Source organism: Scylla paramamosain, chromosome 23, assembly GCF_035594125.1.
Source record: "Scylla paramamosain isolate STU-SP2022 chromosome 23, ASM3559412v1, whole genome shotgun sequence".
Taxonomy (NCBI): Eukaryota; Metazoa; Arthropoda; class Malacostraca; order Decapoda; family Portunidae; genus Scylla; species Scylla paramamosain.
Window position 1 is genome coordinate 6,280,486 of NC_087173.1, and position 20,502 is coordinate 6,300,987.

General features: G+C 43.7%; 2 protein-coding genes across 10 annotated transcripts in view; one reads left to right on the forward strand and one right to left on the reverse strand.

The window, feature by feature from the left end:
• The window catches only part of LOC135112076 (3-oxo-5-alpha-steroid 4-dehydrogenase 1-like), a 360,238-nt gene that overhangs the window by 223,616 nt on the left and 116,120 nt on the right, over positions 1-20,502 (forward strand). The window lies entirely within an intron of this gene.
• Positions 1-20,502, reverse strand: part of LOC135112075 (T-cell leukemia homeobox protein 3-like) — a 70,213-nt gene that overhangs the window by 25,430 nt on the left and 24,281 nt on the right. For both annotated transcript variants that reach the window (XM_064025998.1, XM_064025997.1), the window contains exons 2-3: positions 11,841-11,935; positions 9,676-9,809 (exon numbers count right to left, since the gene is read on the reverse strand). In XM_064025998.1, the coding sequence (XP_063882068.1) occupies positions 9,676-9,809; positions 11,841-11,935 (229 nt within the window). The remainder of the gene's footprint in view (positions 1-9,675; positions 9,810-11,840; positions 11,936-20,502) is intronic.

The following is a 20,502-nucleotide window of genomic DNA, read 5'->3' on the forward strand; positions in this document are numbered from 1 at the left end:
CTTGGGGATATATATTTGCCTCCGTTTCCTCCCTTTCCCTCCCTCTCCTCTCTTTCCTCCATTTTTCTCTTTTTCCTCCCTTTCTCCTTACCTCCCATTTTCTCTCTCTTTCTCTTAACCTATTTCCTTCATACATTCCCTCACCTCACTTCTCTCCTTCGTCTCAATCATCTACTTTCTTTCTTCCATTCCTTTCTCTTCTTTATTTCTTTTTCTTATCCTCCCCTCCTTTCATTTTTCTTCCTTCATCCTTTGTCACCGTTTATTCTCCTCCCTTTTAATCCTTTCCTCCCTCTCCTTCTCTCCCTTCTCAGTTCTTTTCATATTTCTCTCTCTCTCTCTCTCTCTCTCTCTCTCTCTCTCTCTCTCTCTCTCTCTCTCTCTCTCTCTCTCTCTCTCTCTCTCTCTCTCTCTCTCTCTCTCTCTTCAGGATCTGCTAAAACATTCAATTTTATGATTTTCTTCTCTTAAGTCATAACCAGAGGGAAAAATAGTGATAATAATGGTGTAGTTTTTAAAAGAGGATAATAATAATAATTCGTCGCGTTGAAGAAAAACTGGAAAATGATAAAAGAAGGTAATTTCCTTTTTAATAGACTTGAGTTCAGGAAGTTAATTGCCATTTTGAAGGTACACGTCTTGGGAGGAGGGATTCTTCACCCGGATTTATGGTGTGGAAAGATAAATAGCCCAGACCACAAGAAGATTATTATGAAAATGACCCCGATAAATTACCTTGCTATAGATTCTTAATGGTAACTTATTGTGCCGTTGTTTATTTCACTGTGTTCCGTGATGGAGGGCTAAAAGTCTGCAGGTGTGCCATTTGGTCTTGGGGCGACTCCTGCTGTGTTTGAGTGGTTTGGTTTGTTTAAAATTAGATCGTGTTATTAGTGGTGTGAATGATGGAGTTGTTGATTAGTTACGGGGTTTGAAAATTTTGGTCCAGTTAGTTAAGTTACGCTAGCGCAATTTAGCTTACGTTAGGTTTGTTTACGTTAAGTCAGGTCAGCTTAGATTAGGTTAGGTTAAGTTAGAATATATAGTGTTACTGAATATTAAACGGATGCAGTCACCTGTTTATTATATATCAATAAATTTGCACACACACACACACACACACACACACACACACACACACACACACACACACACACACACACACACACACACACACACACACACACACACACACACACACACACACACGTCCTTCAGCACAAATTGCCCGTGAAGTACCGTGTGCCTCACTGAATCCTTTTACTCCAAAATCGAACACAATATGAGGAAGCAAAATTTCCCATTTGGTGGCAATAGTGATTCACCTGCGCGCCTCACGGCAGGTAAGGCGGCGAGGGGAGGCCAGGTGAGGGGAAGGGGAGCACTATCAAGGTGGCAACAGTACCTAGTGGCCGTCTGGAATAGAGTTTCGAGGGGAAGGGTTGGAAGGATCGTGTCTGGGATTGGTAACACTGCCAAGGGTGTCTGGGTGACGGCTCTGGTAACGCTGATGACTGGCGTGACACCGGGGCTCATTAGAAGGTAAATGCAGTCGTTATTTTGACACATGGTGGTGATGAATCAGGCGCAGTGTTGCCAGATACGACGAGCAGGCACGACACGGCGACACCGCGACACAGCGACACCCCTCGCGTACACCCACACCCGGGGAGAGAGAGAGAGAGAGAGAGAGAGAGAGAGAGAGAGAGAGAGAGAGAGAGAGAGAGAGAGAGAGAGGATATGACACCCGCAGGTTACTCACTAGTGGATTTTGTTGCACACTTTACATCATCATATTTTCATCATTACACCCCCTGCTCGACACACACACACACACACACACACACACACACACACACACACACACACACACACACACACACACACACACACACACACACACACACACACACACACACACACACACACACACACACACACACACACACACACACACACATGCGGTGAATGATGGACGTTTTGCGTTGAAAATGAAAATGTTTTTTTAGCAAGATTGTTTTAAATTGTAGTTTTTGTTTTCTCTCTCTCTTCGTGGCTAATCTTTTTATGTCTTTTTTTTTTTTTACAGGTTCTTTCCATTCTTTATTCTTATCGTTTTTATTTTCATATTTTGTTATTCATATACGTCTCATTTCTTTTTTTTTCTGGTCTTTCCTTGTTGCTCAAAACGTTCTGTTTAATATTGCATTTCATTGCTAAGTGTATTTTTTTTTATTCTTTCTTTTTATCTTGTATCTTTTATTCTTCCTGTTTTTATCTGCATTTTTTTCTGGTGTTTTTAAGATAACTATTTTCTTTATATTTTTTTCTTTTCCCATCCCTTTTCCATCTCATTTTCACTTCTCCCATTTATTTTTCCTCTTTCCATTTTCGTGTCCCTCTACCTCCCCCTCCTCCTCCTCCTCCTCCTCCTCCTCCTCCTCCTCCTCCTCCTCCTCCTCCTCCTCCTCCTCCTCCTCCTCCTCCTCCGCCATTGTTTCCCTCCCTCCTCACTTACCTCCATTCCTTTCCTCCCTCTAGACCATCCCTCTTCCCTCCCGCTTCCTCTCTCTCGACACCCTTCGCCTATTCTCCCCCTCTATCAGCCAGTCCCTTGTACCTCTTCCCTCCCTTCCTCCCTTCCTCCCCCTTTCTCTCACTCTCCCTCTTCCTCTCACTCTACTACCTGTCGGCTCCCATATGTGGCCACACCCCGACAGGTAATCCGGACAGCTACCCCCGTTCACACCGCGGTAGTAATTTTTCTTCCACTTCCCTACAGACGCTATCCACATCCCTGACAAACCATCCACATCCAGACAAACCATCTATATCCACAGGCCTCCATCCACATTCCCGGCAGACACCAAGAGACACCATCTACATCCCAGTAGCCACCATCCACACCCATTACAGGGCCTCATCCACATTATCCACATCCTTGCAGTCTCCCATACCCAACAGTCACTCTCCACATCTCGACAATCCACCTCCACATCACACACATCCAGACAGCCACACTCCATCCTTCCCCTCTCCCTTCTCCCTCAGCTTGCCACACCCTGACAGCCAGCGACAGCCACACCCCCGACAGCTTCGCGAGGTGATCTGAACCACAAGATTTACTGACGCATAAAAATACATTAGCCACTACGCAATCTGGTCCCGCGCGAGGCTCACCGCAGGAACTCGTCTCCATTAACCACGGCCTGCTTACGGTAAATCCTCATAAACTCCTAACTTACCCAACTTGTCGCTTGGAGATGCCTGGTTGGCTGGCTGGCTGGCTGGGTGGCTGGGTGGGTGTGGGGGGTGCCAGTGGATGGGTGTGGTGGTTTGGGTTGTGGATGAAAGGGTACAGGTGGGCATCTGAATGGATTTTGTTTGTGGTGGAAAAGGTGAGTGGTTAGATACATGAATGGGTTGATGGAAGGAAAGTAAAGTAGTCGAAGGTGGAGTGGATTTGGTTCTTATAGTGTCTTTATTAGTGGCGGAGGAGGTGGGTGGGTAGATGGATGGATGGAAGGGAAATAAAGATGTCTGAAGGTGGAGTGGATGAAGTGTGTTTGTTAGAGGTGGAAGGGATGAATCGATAGGTGGGTGAGTGGATGAAAGGGAAGGAGGTAAGATAAGGATGCCTGAAGGTAGCATAGATAAACCGTCTCTAGTGTATTTGTTAGAGTGGAAGGAGGTGGTGGATTAGTAGTCGGTTAAGTGGAAGGGAAGTAAGATAAAGATATGAGATTATAAGAGGTACATTTTGTCTCAGGGCACAAAACTCTGGACGTAAGAAACTATTACAAACAGAGTAGAATGCTGTAGGTAGTTATGGGGGGTGATTAACTAACGGTGAAAGGACGAATGTTGTTAGTAACGTTAAGGAGAGTTGTGACAGTCGAAACCATTTCAGATTTTAATTATACGTCTTCATGGGAACTAATTTATTAACGTTTGACGCCACAGGAACAAGGTCACGTCTAATTGGTGGAAAGAGAATGCATGTGTACGTGGCATAAATTAAGAAAAACAATTATAGAGAGCCATTCCTTAATATCAAAGCACGTATGCTGTTATAAATACATTAACATTTCGGGTGCTGACATAATTTGAGCAACCCAAGTAAAGTTCAGCAAAAATTTAATCACATGCACCATAAAACAATATTCGATTACGCTTACTTTCAAAATTACGATATAAATTTACTCCATTTTATTAAACTGAGAAGAAACCATTGCAGTGAACTGGGTAATGGTTCTTGTGGTAGCGATGTGATGTCAGTGTGTAGCGTGAATGGAACACTGGTACTGTGTGTGTGTGTGTGTGTGTGTGTGTGTGTGTGTGTGTGTGTGTGTGTGTGTGTGTGTGTGTGTGTGTGTGTGTGTGTGTGTGTGTGAATGGTGCTGTGGAACGGTGTACATATTGCTGTGGAGGAAGAAAAAAGATTGCTGTGCTGGAAGAGGGAGAGGGAGAGTCCTTGCAAGGGAGAGTAGTGGGAGAGAGGGAGAACATTTGTACAAGGGAGAGTAGGGAGAGAGGCAAACAATGCTTGCAAGGGAGGGTAGTCGTGGTGTGTGCAAAGGAGAGTAGCATGAGAGAGGGAGCGTAAGAGAGAGAGAGAGAGAGAGAGAGAGAGAGAGAGAGAGAGAGAGAGAGAGAGAGAGAGAGAGAGAGAATGCTGTTTTGTTATTGTTGTTTTTGTTGTTTTCGTACAAGGTTGTTGAATGGTTGATTAAAGTTGAGAGGAAGTGAAGGACAGTGAAGGGGAAGAAAAAAAGAACAGAAAGAGAACGACGAGGAGGAGGAAGAAGAGGAAGATATAATAACGAAGGAAAAATAAAACAAACCAATACTGAATCGAAAAAAAAAGTAAAATAAAATCAACAAAGCAAGAGAAGGAACAACGAAGGACAAAATGAAAACAGGAACAATAAGAAAGAAAAAAATGATATTGAAGAGCGAAAAAATGAGAAGTCACAAAAAGAGAAAGAGAAAGAATTGGAGTAATGGAAAACGGAATAGAAATAGAGGAGGAGGAGGAGGAGGAGGAGGAAGTGGGCGAGGGAGGAGGAGGAGGAGGAAGTGGGCGAGGGAGAAGGAGATTTAAAAAAAGATAAGGAAAAATTAAGTTAATGGCGAAGTTTGACCACAAATACTGGTAATTGTAATCCCTGGTGAAATTAAACTTGGGAATAATTAGTGAGGACGACCGTAAAGGAACGATAGTGTTTTGTTGCCCCCGCCACAAGAAATCCTCGTAAAGACAAAGCGATTATACCTCATTGTCCTTTGCCTCGTCATTCATTTGCCTCTCTGTTCCTTTATTTTCTTGTATCTTGGCTGTATTTTTGTGACAGTTGTAGTTTTTTTTATTATTTTACTGAACGGTTAGTTATTCTTTTATTTTCTTGTATCTTTGCTGCATTTTTTGTATTTTTTTGTCATTGTTGTAGTGTTTACTTATTGCTGTTTTGTTGAGCATTAATTTATCTCTTTATTCTTTTTTTTCTTTTTTTCTGCAGTTTTTTTTTCTGTCTTTTTTTCAGTCTTGGCTTCTCTTATTTTTAGTATTATCTAGAATCGTAATTACTCCTTGTTATATATATTTTTCTTTCTTTTTTTTTTTCATCTGAACCGATTTTTTTCCCATGTCTGTAAGTCCAATTAGTACTGTTATGTAGAGTAAAATCCCTCTTATCTGGCATCAACGGGACCGCCGACATGCCGGATACTTGAATATTGCCGGATACTTGAATAGAAGTGAAATTATGTCCACAATCACCACCCTACACTCACGCATCTTACCATAACAAAGATCAGCTGATCTTAATCAGCAGCTGATCTGATCAGCTGCTTATGTGTAAGCACAACACGCTTCCTCTTTTCTACAACTTTAGGCATGATGAAGGCGTCAGGCGATAAACAGTGCACACGCGGGACTGAGTCACTGAGTAAACACAGTGCAGTGGGCCGCGGGTGGCGCGAAGCAGTGCGCTCTGGTGGCGAGGGGACAAAGTATGCCTCGCGCGGGAATTTTAATCGATTTTATGAGTACACATTGATTTTTTATTGATTTTAAGGCTCGGGGAAAAATGTGCCGGATACTTGAAGCTGCCGGATACTCGAATGCCGGATGAGAGGGATTTTACTGTACCTTCCCTTTTTCGCCACCACACGTGAATGTGGTTTCTATATATATTTTTTTATTTTTTTATTTTTTTTCCTTTACGTTTCAGTTCAGTTCCTCGACATCATCCCGTTTTCTTTTTTTTTTTTTTTTTTTGTGTAACATTGAAAATAATTCGTTTACTGTCATTTACGAGTATCTTCTTCTTGTTCTTTTTCTTTTTTTTCTTCCTCTTCTTCTTCTTCTTCTTCTTATTCTTATTATTATTATTATTATTATTATTATTATTATTATTATTATTATTATTATTATTATTATTATTATTATTATTATTATTATTATTATTATTATTATTATTATTATTATTATTATTATTATTATTATTACCTACATCACGTTTAATCTTTACTTAAATCTCACAATAATCACTCCCACTCCACGCCAAACACACATACACACACACACACACACACACACACACACACACACACACACACACACACACACACACACACACACACACACACACACACACACACACACATCGTAACAACTCAGGGATTACTAATTAATCGTATGGGATCTCTCTCTCTCTCTCTCTCTCTCTCTCTCTCTCTCTCTCTCTCTCTCTCTCTCTCTCTCTCTCTCTCTCTCTCTCTCTCTCTCTCTCTCTCTCTCTCTCTCTCTCTCTTTATATTAACATCGTATTTGACACATTAATCGTATGGTAATTTCTGTGTCTGTCTATCACACATTCTTTCTACCCTCTCTCTCTCGCTCTCTCGCTCCCTCTCCCTCTCTCTATTAGTGTCTGGTATTGGCAAGGACAGGTGAGTACAGGCAGGTTGTCAGTTCTTGTTAACCTTTAGCTTATACCTGCTGGGAATTATGCAGGATGTGGGGGGGGGGTGATGGGTATGGGTTGTTGTTGATATTTCTATTTTTTATTATTTTTTGTATCGTATCGTTCTCTCTCTCTCTCTCTCTCTCTCTCTCTCTCTCTCTCTCTCTCTCTCTCTCTCTCTCTCTCTCTCTCTCTCTCTCTCTCTCTCTCCGCATTTAATTCTTCATTTTAGTTCTTTTTTCTCTCTCTTTTCATTGCAATTTTATTTTTTTTGTTATTGTTATTGTCGTTATCATCATCATCATCATTGTCATCATTATCTTTCTTTTTTTTGTTATTCCTTTCCTTCTCTTCATCCTTCCTTCCTCTTCCTTCCCTTCTTTCCCTTCTTTATCCTCCTCCTCTTCCTCTATTATCACCATCATCATCATCACAACGTTTACATTCATTTTCTCCTCATCCTTCCTTCCTTCTCTTCTTCTTCCTTTTCCTCTTTCATCTGTTTCTCTCCCTTTCCCTCCCATTCCTAATTTGTATCTTCCCTGTGACCCCAGCCTAGCCTTCCTTCCTTTCTCCTCCTCCTCCTCCTCCTCCTCCTCCTCCTCCTCCTCCTCCTCCTCCTCCTCCTCCTGAGCCCGGTAATATAATTTCATTTTTACAACTAACAACGCCAATTCCGTCCAAGCTAAGCAGACATTCGTCATTAGCGAAGATCAAAAGAGAATAAGAGGGAGGGAGGCACCTCTCTCTCTCTCTCTCTCTCTCTCTCTCTCTCTCTCTCTCTCTCTCTCTCTCTCTCTCTCTCTCTCTCTCTCTCTCTCTCTCTCTCTCTCTCTCTCTCTCTCTCTCTCTCTCTCTCTACGAATCCAAAACAATATTAGCCTCCTCCTCCTCCTCCTCCTCCTCCTCCTCCTCCTCCTCCTCCTCCTCCTCCTCCTCCTCCTCCTCCTCCTCCTCCTCCTCCTCCTAGCACTCTATTCCTTCCCATTCCTAGTCACTTTCCTCCCTTTCCTCCACATCCTTCCCTCCCCACAACCCCTTCTTATTCCTTCCCCTACGCACTACCCTATCTCCACCACCCTCCCCACCCACAAGCCTTTGCCGAGCCTTTCCCGGAGACAGAGAGGCAGCACCGAGAGAGAAAGAGAGCGAGAGGGAGAGGGAGACAGAAAAAGAGTTAAAAAAAAAAGCGAACTTCAATCTTTACTGGTGGTAGCGAGTAATCTTTTCCGCGGCGGTGGTGCTTCTGTCTGGCGATCAGTGACCCAAAAGTGCTCCGGCATAATTGATGTGAGGAACGAGGTTTTCGAGTTAATTTGACTGTGACGATAATTACTGCCATCTAGATCAATTAAGCCCGTGTTTTATCGTTCCCTAATTAGATTAACGCGGAAGAGAGTTAGAGGTAAATTGCCTCTTGTTACCTGCGCCTCCTACCTTCCTACCTTCCATTCCAGCCTTGCCTACCGTACCTGTCTGTCCGTCTGTCTGTGTGTCTCTCCGTCTGTCTGTCTGTGTGTGTGTCTGTCCGTCTATCTGCCGCTCTCTCTGCCTGGTGTATCTCTTCTTTTACCTTTCCCTTCTTTTCTTTTCTCTTTCTTCGTATACGTAACTTTTACTTCCTGCATTCTCTCTCTCTCTCTCTCTCTCTCTCTCTCTCTCTCTCTCTCTCTCTCTCTCTCTCTCTCTCTCTCTCTCTCTCTCTCTCTCTCTCTCTCTCTCTCTCTCTCTTCCTCCTTTGGTCGTCTCTCGGGGTTGTGATAATGGTTTTCTTATCCTATTTCAGCTCCTTTATCTATGTTTTCAAGGACGAGTTGTAGCCTGAGTGGAGGGGGAGAGAAGGGAGGCACTGGAGGGAAATCGTGTTGGGGGAGAGAGCACAGGGACGCGGAGAAAGAAAGAGGGGAGAGAGCGGCGGAGGGAGAGGTCATTGGTGGACACTCTTCCATTCTCACTTTACACGCCAATTTCCTTGTAACTGTAGCGAGAACAGAGGGAGGAGGGACTTAACTAAATCACTCCTCCCCTTAAGTTCCCCTCTTTATGAACACTTAGACTAGATAAAGGACGGGAATGAACTTTCTCTATAAGACGAGACCAAAAAAGAAAAGAACTTAAGTCTCTTTTTAAGGCAAGATACTAAAGGCTTATTTCCCTTTTAGACACAGCAGAGAAACGTGTGTCGCATTTAAAAGAGACGAAAAAAATGTGTTTCTTTTTTTGGCGAAAGACAAAAATTATACGTCCATTTTAGATAGAAGACAAAAAATCATATGCATCTTCCTACACAGAGGCGTCAAAATGTGTGTTCCCTCTTAGATAAAAGTCACAGAAACTGGTATTTTTAGACTGAAGGCAGAGTAACGTATGTCCCGTTAAGACCGAAGACAGAAATGTCCCCCATTTTTAGACAGAAGGCACAAAAACTGCATACCTATTTAGACAAGGCACAGAATCGTGTCCCTTTTTAGAAAGAAGATAGAAAAACGCATGCCCTGTCTAAACTGAAGGCACGGAAACATCACCCTTTTTTTAACAGAAGACGTGTGTCCCGTTTAGACGGAAGACAAAATAAATTGTGTCCCATTTAGTCAGAAGACAGAGAAGCATGTCCCTTTTTAGACAGGAGGCACAGAAGCTACGTCTCTTTTAAGACAGGAGGCACAGAAATGTATATTCCTTTTAAGACACGGACACTAGAGCTCACCTCCACTTAGTCCTGCGATTCTGAAACCACGTCTTGACCTGCGCGTCTGTCATCTTGAGTTGCTTGGCCAGCTGGGCTCTCTCGCTGGACGCCAGGTACTTCTGCTTGTTGAACCTCTTCTCCAGCTCGTTCACCTGCGGGAGGACGGACAGAGGAGGCGTGAGGGGCGGCGCAGACACGGGCGGGGAGGGACGGGTGGTTGGGAAGCTTGGGGAGGAAGAGGGAGGGGCGGAAAGGACGTGATACTTGGTGGAAAGGAGAGGAGCAGGAGGAGGGACGGGACGTGAGGGCGGTGAAATGACTTGAGAGAGTGGTGGAAGGTGTGTGTGTGTGTGTGTGTGTGTGTGTGTGTGTGTGTGTGTGTGTGTGTGTGTGTGAATGCTGGTGGTGGTGGTAGTAGTAGTAATAGTAGTAGTAGTAGTAGTAGTAGTAGTAGTAGTAATTGTTGTTGTTATTGTTGTAATAAGAACACCAACTGGAATTGAAAGCGTAAAACTGAAGGTGAAATTCAACGCAAAAGAAGGAAAGTTTTCGTGTTGATGAAGAAATCCACGTCATCAAACTGTAACGTCCGCTAATTACGTACTGACCAAACATTAATATTGAAACGTGAAAGCAAATGAAAGGGAGAGAGACTAGGTAATGAAGTCTTAGTAAACAAGTGACTTTGGGAAGGAAAAAAGTACGTAAAAAAAAAAAGAAAGAAAAAAAAAGATGGTGATGATGATGATTATAGGTTAAATGTAACTACTCACTGTAAGGATAATAGCAAGTACTAGTGATGGTGATGGTGAATGTGTGTGCTGGTGATGATGGTGATAAGTCGCTTCTGAAGATGTTGGATTTTTTTTTCCTTTTTTTTTCCTGTGTGTGTGTGTGTGTGTGTGTGTGTGTGTGTGTGTGTGTGTGTGTGTGTGTGTGTGTGTGTGTGTGTGTGTGTGTGTGTGTGTGTGTTATTTTTTTCTTTATTGTGGTGATGACACGTGACTGGATAACATTGGTGATGACAAAGGTTTGCAATATTGTCGTGACGGCTGTGCTATTGGTGATGATAGCGAAGAAAGCAATCAAATGGTGGTGTTGCAGACTTGGGATGCAATAATGGTGACAGTGATGGTGATGATGGTGATGGCGAAACTACACGTATTGATGGTGGTGACGAACGCGTAGTTGGCGACAATAAAGATAACATGCCTAAGACGTTACTGATAATGGTGGTGATGGGGATGGTGGTAATGGCTGACTACCTATCTGTTCCTTTTAGTACTAACTCTTGAAATGGTGCTAATAGAGGTGTTACAGGCGAAAACTGATGCTGGAGATGTTAGTGAAGAGAATGATGACATAGCGGTGTTGCTGGAGATGTTACCAGTGAAGAGAATGGTGACATAGCGGTGTTGTTGAAGATGTTACCAGTGAAGAGGATGAAGGAAAAGTGTAGCTGAAAATATTATTGAAGAGAATGAAAGAAAGGGTTAGTGAAGTTAATAGCAAAGAGAGTAACGACATACTGATGTTGCAAGGAAAGATGAAAGTACCATGTGGCAAAGACAAATAATCTCAGTGATGTTAAAATCTTAATTACAAAGGAGAAAAACATCAAGAAGCTTCGAAACATAATTACTGAACCTTTTTATGAACCTTTCTACTCAAACTTGAAGGGAGTGACAATTAGACTGGCTTGTTAGTACTTTGTGTTGCCCTTTGCATCCTTTCATGTTTAAAAAGTACTCGCAGGTATAGTGGCGTAATTATCACAGGTGCACAGGTGTTAATTACAAAGATGGCAGGTAAAGGTATAGGAGTATTCATTTCAAAGGCAAAGGTAATATTCTTAGGTAGGTAGGTAAGATGGCTTAATTGACCTGGGATGCACATGTTATAGTTGTTATGATTACAGGTAAAGGAGTTACAGTTGAAGAAGAATACAGTGGTCCGAGTGAACAGGTGTTAATTATAAAGGCATTAGGTGTTACAGTTACAGGTAAAAGTGCTACAGTTAAAGATTACAGTCCACAGGTGTTAATTGTAAAGATGTCACATAATGCAGAATTCAGTGGTCTTAGATACAAAGGTAAGAAAAATATATACATGTACACAGTGTCATAATTACCACACAGGTGTTAATTATGTGTCACAGGTTAAGGCAGTAGAGGTGTGCTTACCTGTACTCTAGTGAAGGAGGTGCGGGGTTTCTTCCTCTTGGGGGGCGTCCTGGACTGGTAGGGGTGGCCGATCCGCCGAGGGAATCCGAAGGGACCTGTAGGGGAGACGCGAAGAGTGGTAAGGGTGGGTGGTGTGTCCTGTGTGTGTGTGTGTGTGTGTGTGTGTGTGTGTGTGTGTGTGTGTGTGTGTGTGTTAAGGGTTGTGTTCCTTGAGTTGTTATTTTGTTTTTGTTGTTATTTTTCTTTTTTTTTGTTCTTCTTTTTTTCTTTTACACTATTTTGCTTTTTTCATATATTTTTCATACTTTATTTCATATACTTGATATTTTTTTTTATTTTCTTCGTTTTGTTTTGTTTCTGCTCTCTCTCTCTCTCTCTCTCTCTCTCTCTCTCTCTCTCTCTCTCTCTCTCTCTCTCTCTCTCTCTCTCTCTCTCTCTCTCTCTCTCTCAGTTCTTATACCAGTGATCCGTCTCCTCCTCCTCCTCCTCCTCCTCCTCCTCCTCCTCCTCATCTTCATCCATAACTGTGGTTTTTAAATTGTTTTAACCTTCCTGCTGCTCTTCCTCTTCTACCTCCTCCTCCTCCTTATCCTCATCTTCATCCATAACTGTGTTTTTAAGTTACTTTAACCTTCCTCCTCCTCCTCCTCCTCCTCCTCCTCCTCCTCCTCCTCCTCCTCCTCCTCCTCCTCCTCCTCCTCCTCCTCCTCCTCCTCCACCTCCTCCTTCACCTCCACCGTCTCCTCCACCTCCACCGCCTCCTCCACCTCCTCCTCCTCCTCCTCCTCCTCCTCCTCCTCCTCCTCCTCCTCCTCCTCCTCCTCCTCCTCCTCCTCCTCCTCCTCACCTTGATGACAATGGAAATGACTGTCACTGCACCATATGGCCGAGAGAGAGAGAGAGAGAGAGAGAGAGAGAGAGAGAGAGAGAGAGAGAGAGAGAGAGAGAGAGAGAGAGAGAGAGGACAAGGAAGACAGCATTGGCCACTTCGGTTTGACCTTGACGAAGTAAGAAAATATGAAATTGCCTCCGTAAATAAGAGTGGGAAAGAGATAATGAAGAAGTAGAAGGGAGATGAGGAGGAGGAGGAGGGAAGAAGAAGAAGAAGAAGAAGAAGAAGAAGAAGAAGAAGAAGAAGAAGAAGAAAACAAGAAATATGAGAAGTGGAAGATGAATAAGAAAAGAAAAGAAGAGGAAAAGGGAGGAAAAGGAGAAGAAAAAGGAAATAGAAAACTAGAAATATTGCACAGAGCTCAACACAAGAAATCAAGAAAAATACAAAATATATACAGAGAGAGAGAGAGAGAGAGAGAGAGAGAGAGAGAGAGAGAGAGAGAGAGAGTACCTGGATGCCACACTAAGAGGGGTTCATGGGATTTAATTGTGAAGGTCACTTATGGGGTACTTAAATAGAGTGCTGGGTGGTGTTCTGCTCACAGGAGGAGGAAGAGGAGGAGGAGGAGGAGGAGGAGGAGGACCATTGGTAAGGATAATGGTGATGGTTGTGGCAGGGCAGTGTTAGGGTATAATGGTGTTAGGAGTGATGATAGTGTGGGTTATGAGCCTAGTAGTAGTAGTAGTAGTAGTAGTAGTGGTAGTAGTAGTAGTAGTAGTAGTAGTAGTAGTAGTAGTAGTAGTTGGTTTATGGATAATAGTAAAAGTGGATGCGATTTTTGTGATTGTGGTGGATGTGGTGTTTGTGGTGTTGAAAATGTGGCGAGGATTGTGGTCAGTGTGGTGAGGTGGAGGGAGGCTGCCGTGTCCTGGGAAGTGGTGATGGTGGTGGTGGTGGTGGTGGTGGTGGTGAGTTGTGGTGCGTATATGAGGTTCGTGGTTCTTGGTGGAAATGTTCTTCTTTCATAACGATAAAAGATGAAAAAAAAAGACCGCAAAATTTAATAATAATAAGGATGATGATAGTAGGAAGAAAGAAAATAACATCTATAACAAACTACTACCACTGCTACCACCATCACTACCACAACAACAACAACAACAATAAACAGCAGTAGTGGTAATGATGGAAGATGACAGCGGCAGCGAGAGCGATGGTGGTGATAGAGGCAGTGGTGGTAGTGGCGGTACTGGAAGACCTTGAACAGTGGTAGTGGGGGTGGTGGTGGTGGTGGTGGTCTGGTGATGGTGGTGGTGGTGGTGATGGGGAGAGTGGTGCGAATTCAGAGAGACAACAACAACAATCACATTTATAATGATGATGAATTGGGGATCGGTCTCCTGTCACTGTGGCGTGGGGGGTAGGGGGAGGGGGAGGCGCGGTGGTGGGTAAATGGTGGTGGTGGTGGTGGTGGTGGTGGAGGGTAAGGATTCCCACGGGCAGGGCAGCAGCAGACACCTTAATTAGCAGGGCAGGTGAGAGGAGACGGTCAGGCACGGAACTTCACTAAACGGTCTCGCCACTCCTTCTCTCCTTCCCTCCTTCCCTCCCTCCTTCCCTCCACGCTGCCGGAAACTCTCCTCCAGCGGCCTTCTCTGGGATTCCGGCGGCATTTGGGGTGACAGGAGGAGGGGGAGAGAAAGGAGGACATAAAGAGGAAAGACGAGGAGGTAAAAACACAAGAATATTTAGAGGATAAAATTAATGTAAGATAAAAGTAAAAAAAAAAAAGAATCAATGTAGTTAGAGAAAATTATGAGAAGGAGGAAATGGTGGAGGCTTATGGAGTAGGAGGAGGAGGAGGAGGGGTGGAAGAGACAGAAGACAAGAAGAGGAGGACCAGGAGGACGTGGAGGAGGAGTAAGAGGAAGTGGTGAGAGAGGTGAGAAGGATGAAACCGACATCATAAAGTTATAAAAAAACGACCAGATTGAGGGTATTGATGAGAGAGAGAGAGAGAGAGAGAGAGAGAGAGAGAGAGAGAGAGAGAGAGCTGTAATAAGGTGTAAGTGACGGATGAAAGGACAGAAACAACCTGAGGCGCAACCAAACGGACATTTATCCTTCCCTCCTCCCTTCCTTCCCTCCTTTCTTCCCTTCCCTCCATTTCTTCCTTCCTCTCCCTCCTCCTTTCTTACATAAAACAGACGAAATGTGGAAAAATTACACTTATTCCTCACTTGCAGGCTCTTCCATCCCTCCTTCCTTTGTCCTTTTATTCCGTCTCATCCTCCCTACCCTTCCCTTCCCTTCCCTTCCCTTCCCTTCCCTTCCCTTTCTGTTGTCTTACTTCATAAAGGAGAGGAAATGTGGAATGAATCATGCCTATAGCTAAACTCTATACATCCTTCCTCCTCCTCCTCCTCCTCCTCCTCCTCCTCCTCCTCCTCCTCCTCCTCCTCCTCCTCCTCCTCCTCCTCCTCCTCCAGTAGCTTTCGCCATTTCCTCCTCTCACTTTTCTCTAACTATATATTAATTTTAACTTTATATGATTCACATCCTCTAAATATTGTAGTGTTTTACTTTATCGTCACCTTGCAAGGACCAAAAGGTCTGTTGCTGTTTGGCTTTCCTCCTTGTATTCCTTTGTATTCCTCCTCCTCCGTCAAGGTCTCAAGTCTTGGGTGATTAAGGTGGCGAAGCGTCTAATGGCTCTACCTGGATTAATTGCCGTCAGATCCAGGTGGGAAGGCGCCTCACCTCCCCATTATTTGTATAGGCACCTGAGGGAACTGGCCGCCCACCAGCCCCACCAGGCGAGTGTACCTTCCCCTATATCTTCGTCAGGTGCGTCTTCAGTCCCTTAACTCACCTGTGCGTTAGATTCATAAAGGGTTTTGAATGTGTAGTGTTAAGTGGTTCGTTTAGTGAGGCTTCGATACCCTGGGAAGGTTGGGATGGTTGTGTGTGGTGCAGGAGTGGTGAGCGAAGTTTTGTGGGAGAGTGAAGGACTGGCAGGTCTAGCAGGTACTCTCCCTCTCTCCCTCTCTCTCCCTCTCTCCCTCTCCTGCATCGACCACCCAGCGATTACTCTCTCAGGAAAACAAACTGTTGCTGACTTGGTGCTGTCGCCGCCGCCACTCGCCGGTGTGTGTGTGTGTGTGTGTGTGTGTGTGTGTGTGTGTAAAACTGTGTGTGTGTGTGTGTTAGATTCATGTATGTGTATCTCTCTCTCTCTCTCTCTCTCTCTCTCTCTCTCTCTCTCTCTCTCTCTCTCTCTCTCTCTCTCTCTCTCTCTCTCTCTCTCTCTCTCTCTCTCTCTCTCTCGTTTACTTATAAATTTCACTGTAGTGGTTTTATTCACGTCCTTGGGTTATTAATTTGAATTATTCCTTCCTCCTTTTAATCTTCCTTCATTTCTTCCCTTTTACTTCATTATTCCTTCTTTCCTTCTTATCTTCATTATTCCCTTTATGTTCCTCTCGCTCTTTCCTTCCTTCCTTCATTCATTCCTTTCTCCCTTCCTTCATCTCTTCCTTTTTATTTATTCTTTCTTTCCTCCATCCCTTCCTTCCCGTATCTTTCCTTCGCTCTCTTTTTCTTCCCTTCCCTTCTTACTTCTTTTTCTTTTTTAATGTCCACCACCACCACCACCACCACACCTGGGCCCCCATACCTGTAAGGTGCTTAATGGAACTATTGTGATAAAGTAACCATTATTTCCCGCCCATTAAGGTGAAATTATGGAGAGAGAGAGAGAGAGAGAGAGAGAGAGAGAGAGAGAGAGAGAGAGAGAGAGAGAGAGAGAATTTCATTTGGCGACATTTTTTTTCCTCGTCGGTAAAATCGTGACGCTGAATTTTCTCCACCTAATCATTTCTCTCTCTCTCTCTCTCTCTCTCTCTCTCTCTCTCTCTCTCTCTCTCTCTCTCTCTCTCTCTCTCTCTCTCTCTCGTTCATTCAGCTTTCTCCTTCCATTTCCCTATTTCTGTCTTTCCATTTTACCTTTCTCTATTTTTCTTATTATTTCTAGCTTTCATTCCAGTCCTTCATTCTGTCATCTTTCTTCTTTCTTTCCTCATCTGTCATCATTTGTCATTTTTCTCCTTTCTTTCTTCCTTCCATTTTCATTCCGCCATCTTCCATCTCCTCTCATTTTTGTTTCCTTTTTCATCCAGTTCTTCATTCTATCACCTTTCTTCTCCCTTTCTCCCACTGTCCCTCCCTCCGCCTCCCCTTCACCCTTCCTCCTCTCTCAACGCCCCGTCACCCCGTCCACCCCGTACCCTCACTCCCCCTCCCGTCGCCGCGCCCTCAGGTGACACCGGGGCAAGCCTTCAACACCTCAGTGCCGCCTATAAAAAACGTAAACAACGCGTCCATAAAACAATCGACAATCGAACTCCATCAATCGACACTTAAACAGAGGATGGATGCGTCCTCCTCCTCCTCCTCCTCCTCCTCCTCCTCCTCCTCCGGCGAGTTTTCTTCTTGGAGTTTTCTGTCTTCTGTTCTTCTCTTTCTTCTTTTGTTATTGTTCTTTTCTTCTTTTCTTTATTTTTTTTCGTTTTTGTTTTGTTTAGTCTGTTGATGATGATGATGGTGATGAGGTTGTTGTTGTTGTTCTTCTTGTTTTTGTTCTTGTTTTTCTTGTTCTTTTCTTTCCATGCCAGCTTCGGGTGGAGGATGAGTGGGAGGCGAGAAGACTTCTACTTTGCTATCCTGTCTCCTCCACTCTTGGTAGGATAGTTATGCAATCCGCTCAGTGGTCTGCTGTTGTTTGACTTCCTTTGCATTCCTTTGTGTTTCTCCTCACTTACCCAACACTACCACTACTTAAATTTTTCCAGAACTTATCTTTAATTCACACCAAATCACCATTAAAAAGAAAGCCAACGGTGAACACACACACACACATATACACACACACACAAAAGAAAAACACGTGAATTACTGAAGAACAATTTGAACGTCGATTACAACCTCCATTTATTTCGTCTATACTTTCCTAACCTTTCCATTACTTCCCCTTGAACTTTGCCCATTTTTTCTTCCCTTCGTCTATAGTGTAATTCCCTCCGTGAGCCTCAATCTGAACCCTCTACGTTGGATAATTTCCTCTTTTGTGGCGTTTTGTAGCCTCATCCTCCCTGTGTTTATAGGATTCGAACCAGTACACGAGACCCGACATTCTTTTGTTTCCACGCCACAAACCTTCGCCATTCCTTCCTCTATAGTCTAATTTCCTCCATACGATTCTTTCTTCCCTTTCTCCCGGTCGATCTGTCGTGAGAAAGAGACAGAGAGAGAGAGAGAGAGAGAGAGAGAGAGAGAGAGAGAGAGAGAGAGAGAGAGAGAGAAATTCAATCGTGCGCACGTGATGGAGTGATTGGCTTCTCCTCGTCCTCCTCCTCCTCCTCCTCCTCCTCCTCCTCCTCCTCCTCCTCCTCCTCCTCCTCCTCCTCCTCCTCCTCCTCCTCCTCCTCCTCCTTCTCCTTCTCCTCCCGTGGCCGCAGGTGAGACAGACAGACACTAGGCCGTAAAAGGTGATGATTTTATGACGGTAATTGCATGAAAAAGACAACACCAATCATCCACAGGCCATAGCAGTGATGGTGGTAGTTGTAGTAGTAGCGGCAGTAGTAGTGGTAGTAGTGGTGGTGGTGGTGGTGGTGGTGGCAGATGCTCAAATAATAAAAAGGACGGTACGTGATTTTATGTAGTGATGGTGGTAGTAGTAGTAGTAGTAGTAGTAGTAGTAATAGTAGTAGTAGTAATAGTAGTAGTAGTAAAAGAAGTTGTTGGTCATAATTGTAGTAATAGCAGCAGAAGTGTTAGTATAAGTAATAATAGTAGAAGGAAAAATAACAGTACCCTTCTGAACATAACAAGCAGTAGAAGCAACAGTAGTATCATCATCATCATCAGCAACAGCAGCAGTAGTAGCAGAAACAGTAATAACGACAATAGAAACAAAAAACACAGCAATATCAGATTATAACAAGCAGTACCACTCAGAGAAGCAGGAAGAGGAACAGCAGCAGAATAATGACAGCTGCAACAACAGTAGTAGCAATAGCAGTAGTCGTAGTAGTAGCAGAAACGAACCATAAGTAAGTAGAAGCAATCATCGTAAGTTGTCGGATAGCTAGCGTGCAAAAGGAGACAGTTAATAGTGAGCGAGGCGACCCAAGAAGCAGACGCAGAGTATTGGGTACGGCAGGGATTTATGGAGATCGCTTTTCTTAAGGCGATGTGACAGAGGCGCGGCCCGATCTTGAAGGAAAGAAGAAGGGACGGAAAGTGTAAAAAAGGGAGAGGCAGGGACGGAAGGAGGCGAGAGCGAGCAGAAGGAAAGAGAAGGGAAGAGGGAAAGGAGAGAGGAAAGAAAGGAGGAAAGTAAGGCAGAGAGAAAAGTTGTAAGGAAAGTAAGACTGAAGGTATAAAAGAAAAAAAAACAATATGGGTGGGAATATTAGGTAAGAGAAGAAAAGAAGGAGAGGAGGTATGGAGGGACAGAAGGTATGATAAGGAGAGGAAAGGAAAACGGAACGTGGAAGAGAGGAAAAATGAAAGGAGAAGGAAAGTAGAAATGTTTGTAGGAGGGAAGATAGAATGAGAGAAAAGAGGAAGAAGGTGAAAGAGAAGAGAAGAGAGAAAAGGCAGAAAGGAGAAATTTACAGAAGGCAGACGGAAAGAGAAGAAGAGAATATGAAAAGGAGGGAGAGAGATGGAAAGTGTGGGAGAAAATAAGGAAAGAAAGGGAAATGATAATGAAAAAAAGGACTAGTGTAGCACGACACACACACACACACACACACACACACACACACACACACACACACACACACACACACACACACACACACACACACACACACACACACACACGTTCGGAAACACAAGCTCTCCATAGAAAGAGAAGAGAGGTTACCAAGACGAATTGGGTGGAACGTTTCAAATCGAAGTAAATATGCCGTCAGTTCATATCTCGCCTTATTTCGATATACTTATGTGTTGTAGATTTTCCTCAGGACCATTAAGAACACAAGGGGAGTCTTCAAGCTTGGTGGTGGTGGTGGTGGTAGTGGTGGTGGTGGTGGTGGTGGTGGTGGTGGTGGTGTTGGCGGGGCCTCTTTTGGAAAACATTTACATTGTACTTAAGAGCGAAGAAAATTTGAATTCTCACCTTCTGCTACCTCTGCTACTGCTACTTCTGCTGCTATAGAATTATTCTGCTCGCTTTTATAGTTTGAATTAAGAGTCGGGGAATGCGCGCTTATTTGGATTCTCTGTTAATGTTGCTTTTGGTACTGGTAATAGTAGGCGTAATAGTAGAGTTGGTTTTGAAATACAGTGGTAGATAAATTGAATTGGTAATCAGGTTGTTAGCGATGTCATTAGGGGGCTATAAAAGAAGGTCAGACATTTATGGATGAGGATGATAGGTGTAAATAGATAAGTACCACAACTGTCAATAATACCACCACCACTAATACAAAAATGAGAGGACACGAAAAAAAAAGAAAGAAAAGAAAAGAAAAGCTATCTATCCCATGTAATTGCATGTCACTGTCACAACCTTCCAGTTTTATTTAGGGAACCAGTATGTCCCCACAGCACATGTTAGTACCCGAAAATTACCCAGACATGTGGCTATAGCATTATGAAGTCACTTGGAACCCTGATAACACAACACAATACATGCACGCTTCCATATATCTTCTTTCTTTTCTCTCTCTCTTTCTCTCCATCTGTTACACCTGGCAGCGAATTCACAGGTGACCCTTCGCAAACCCGTCACCTGAACTTTTACCGTCACCGCAC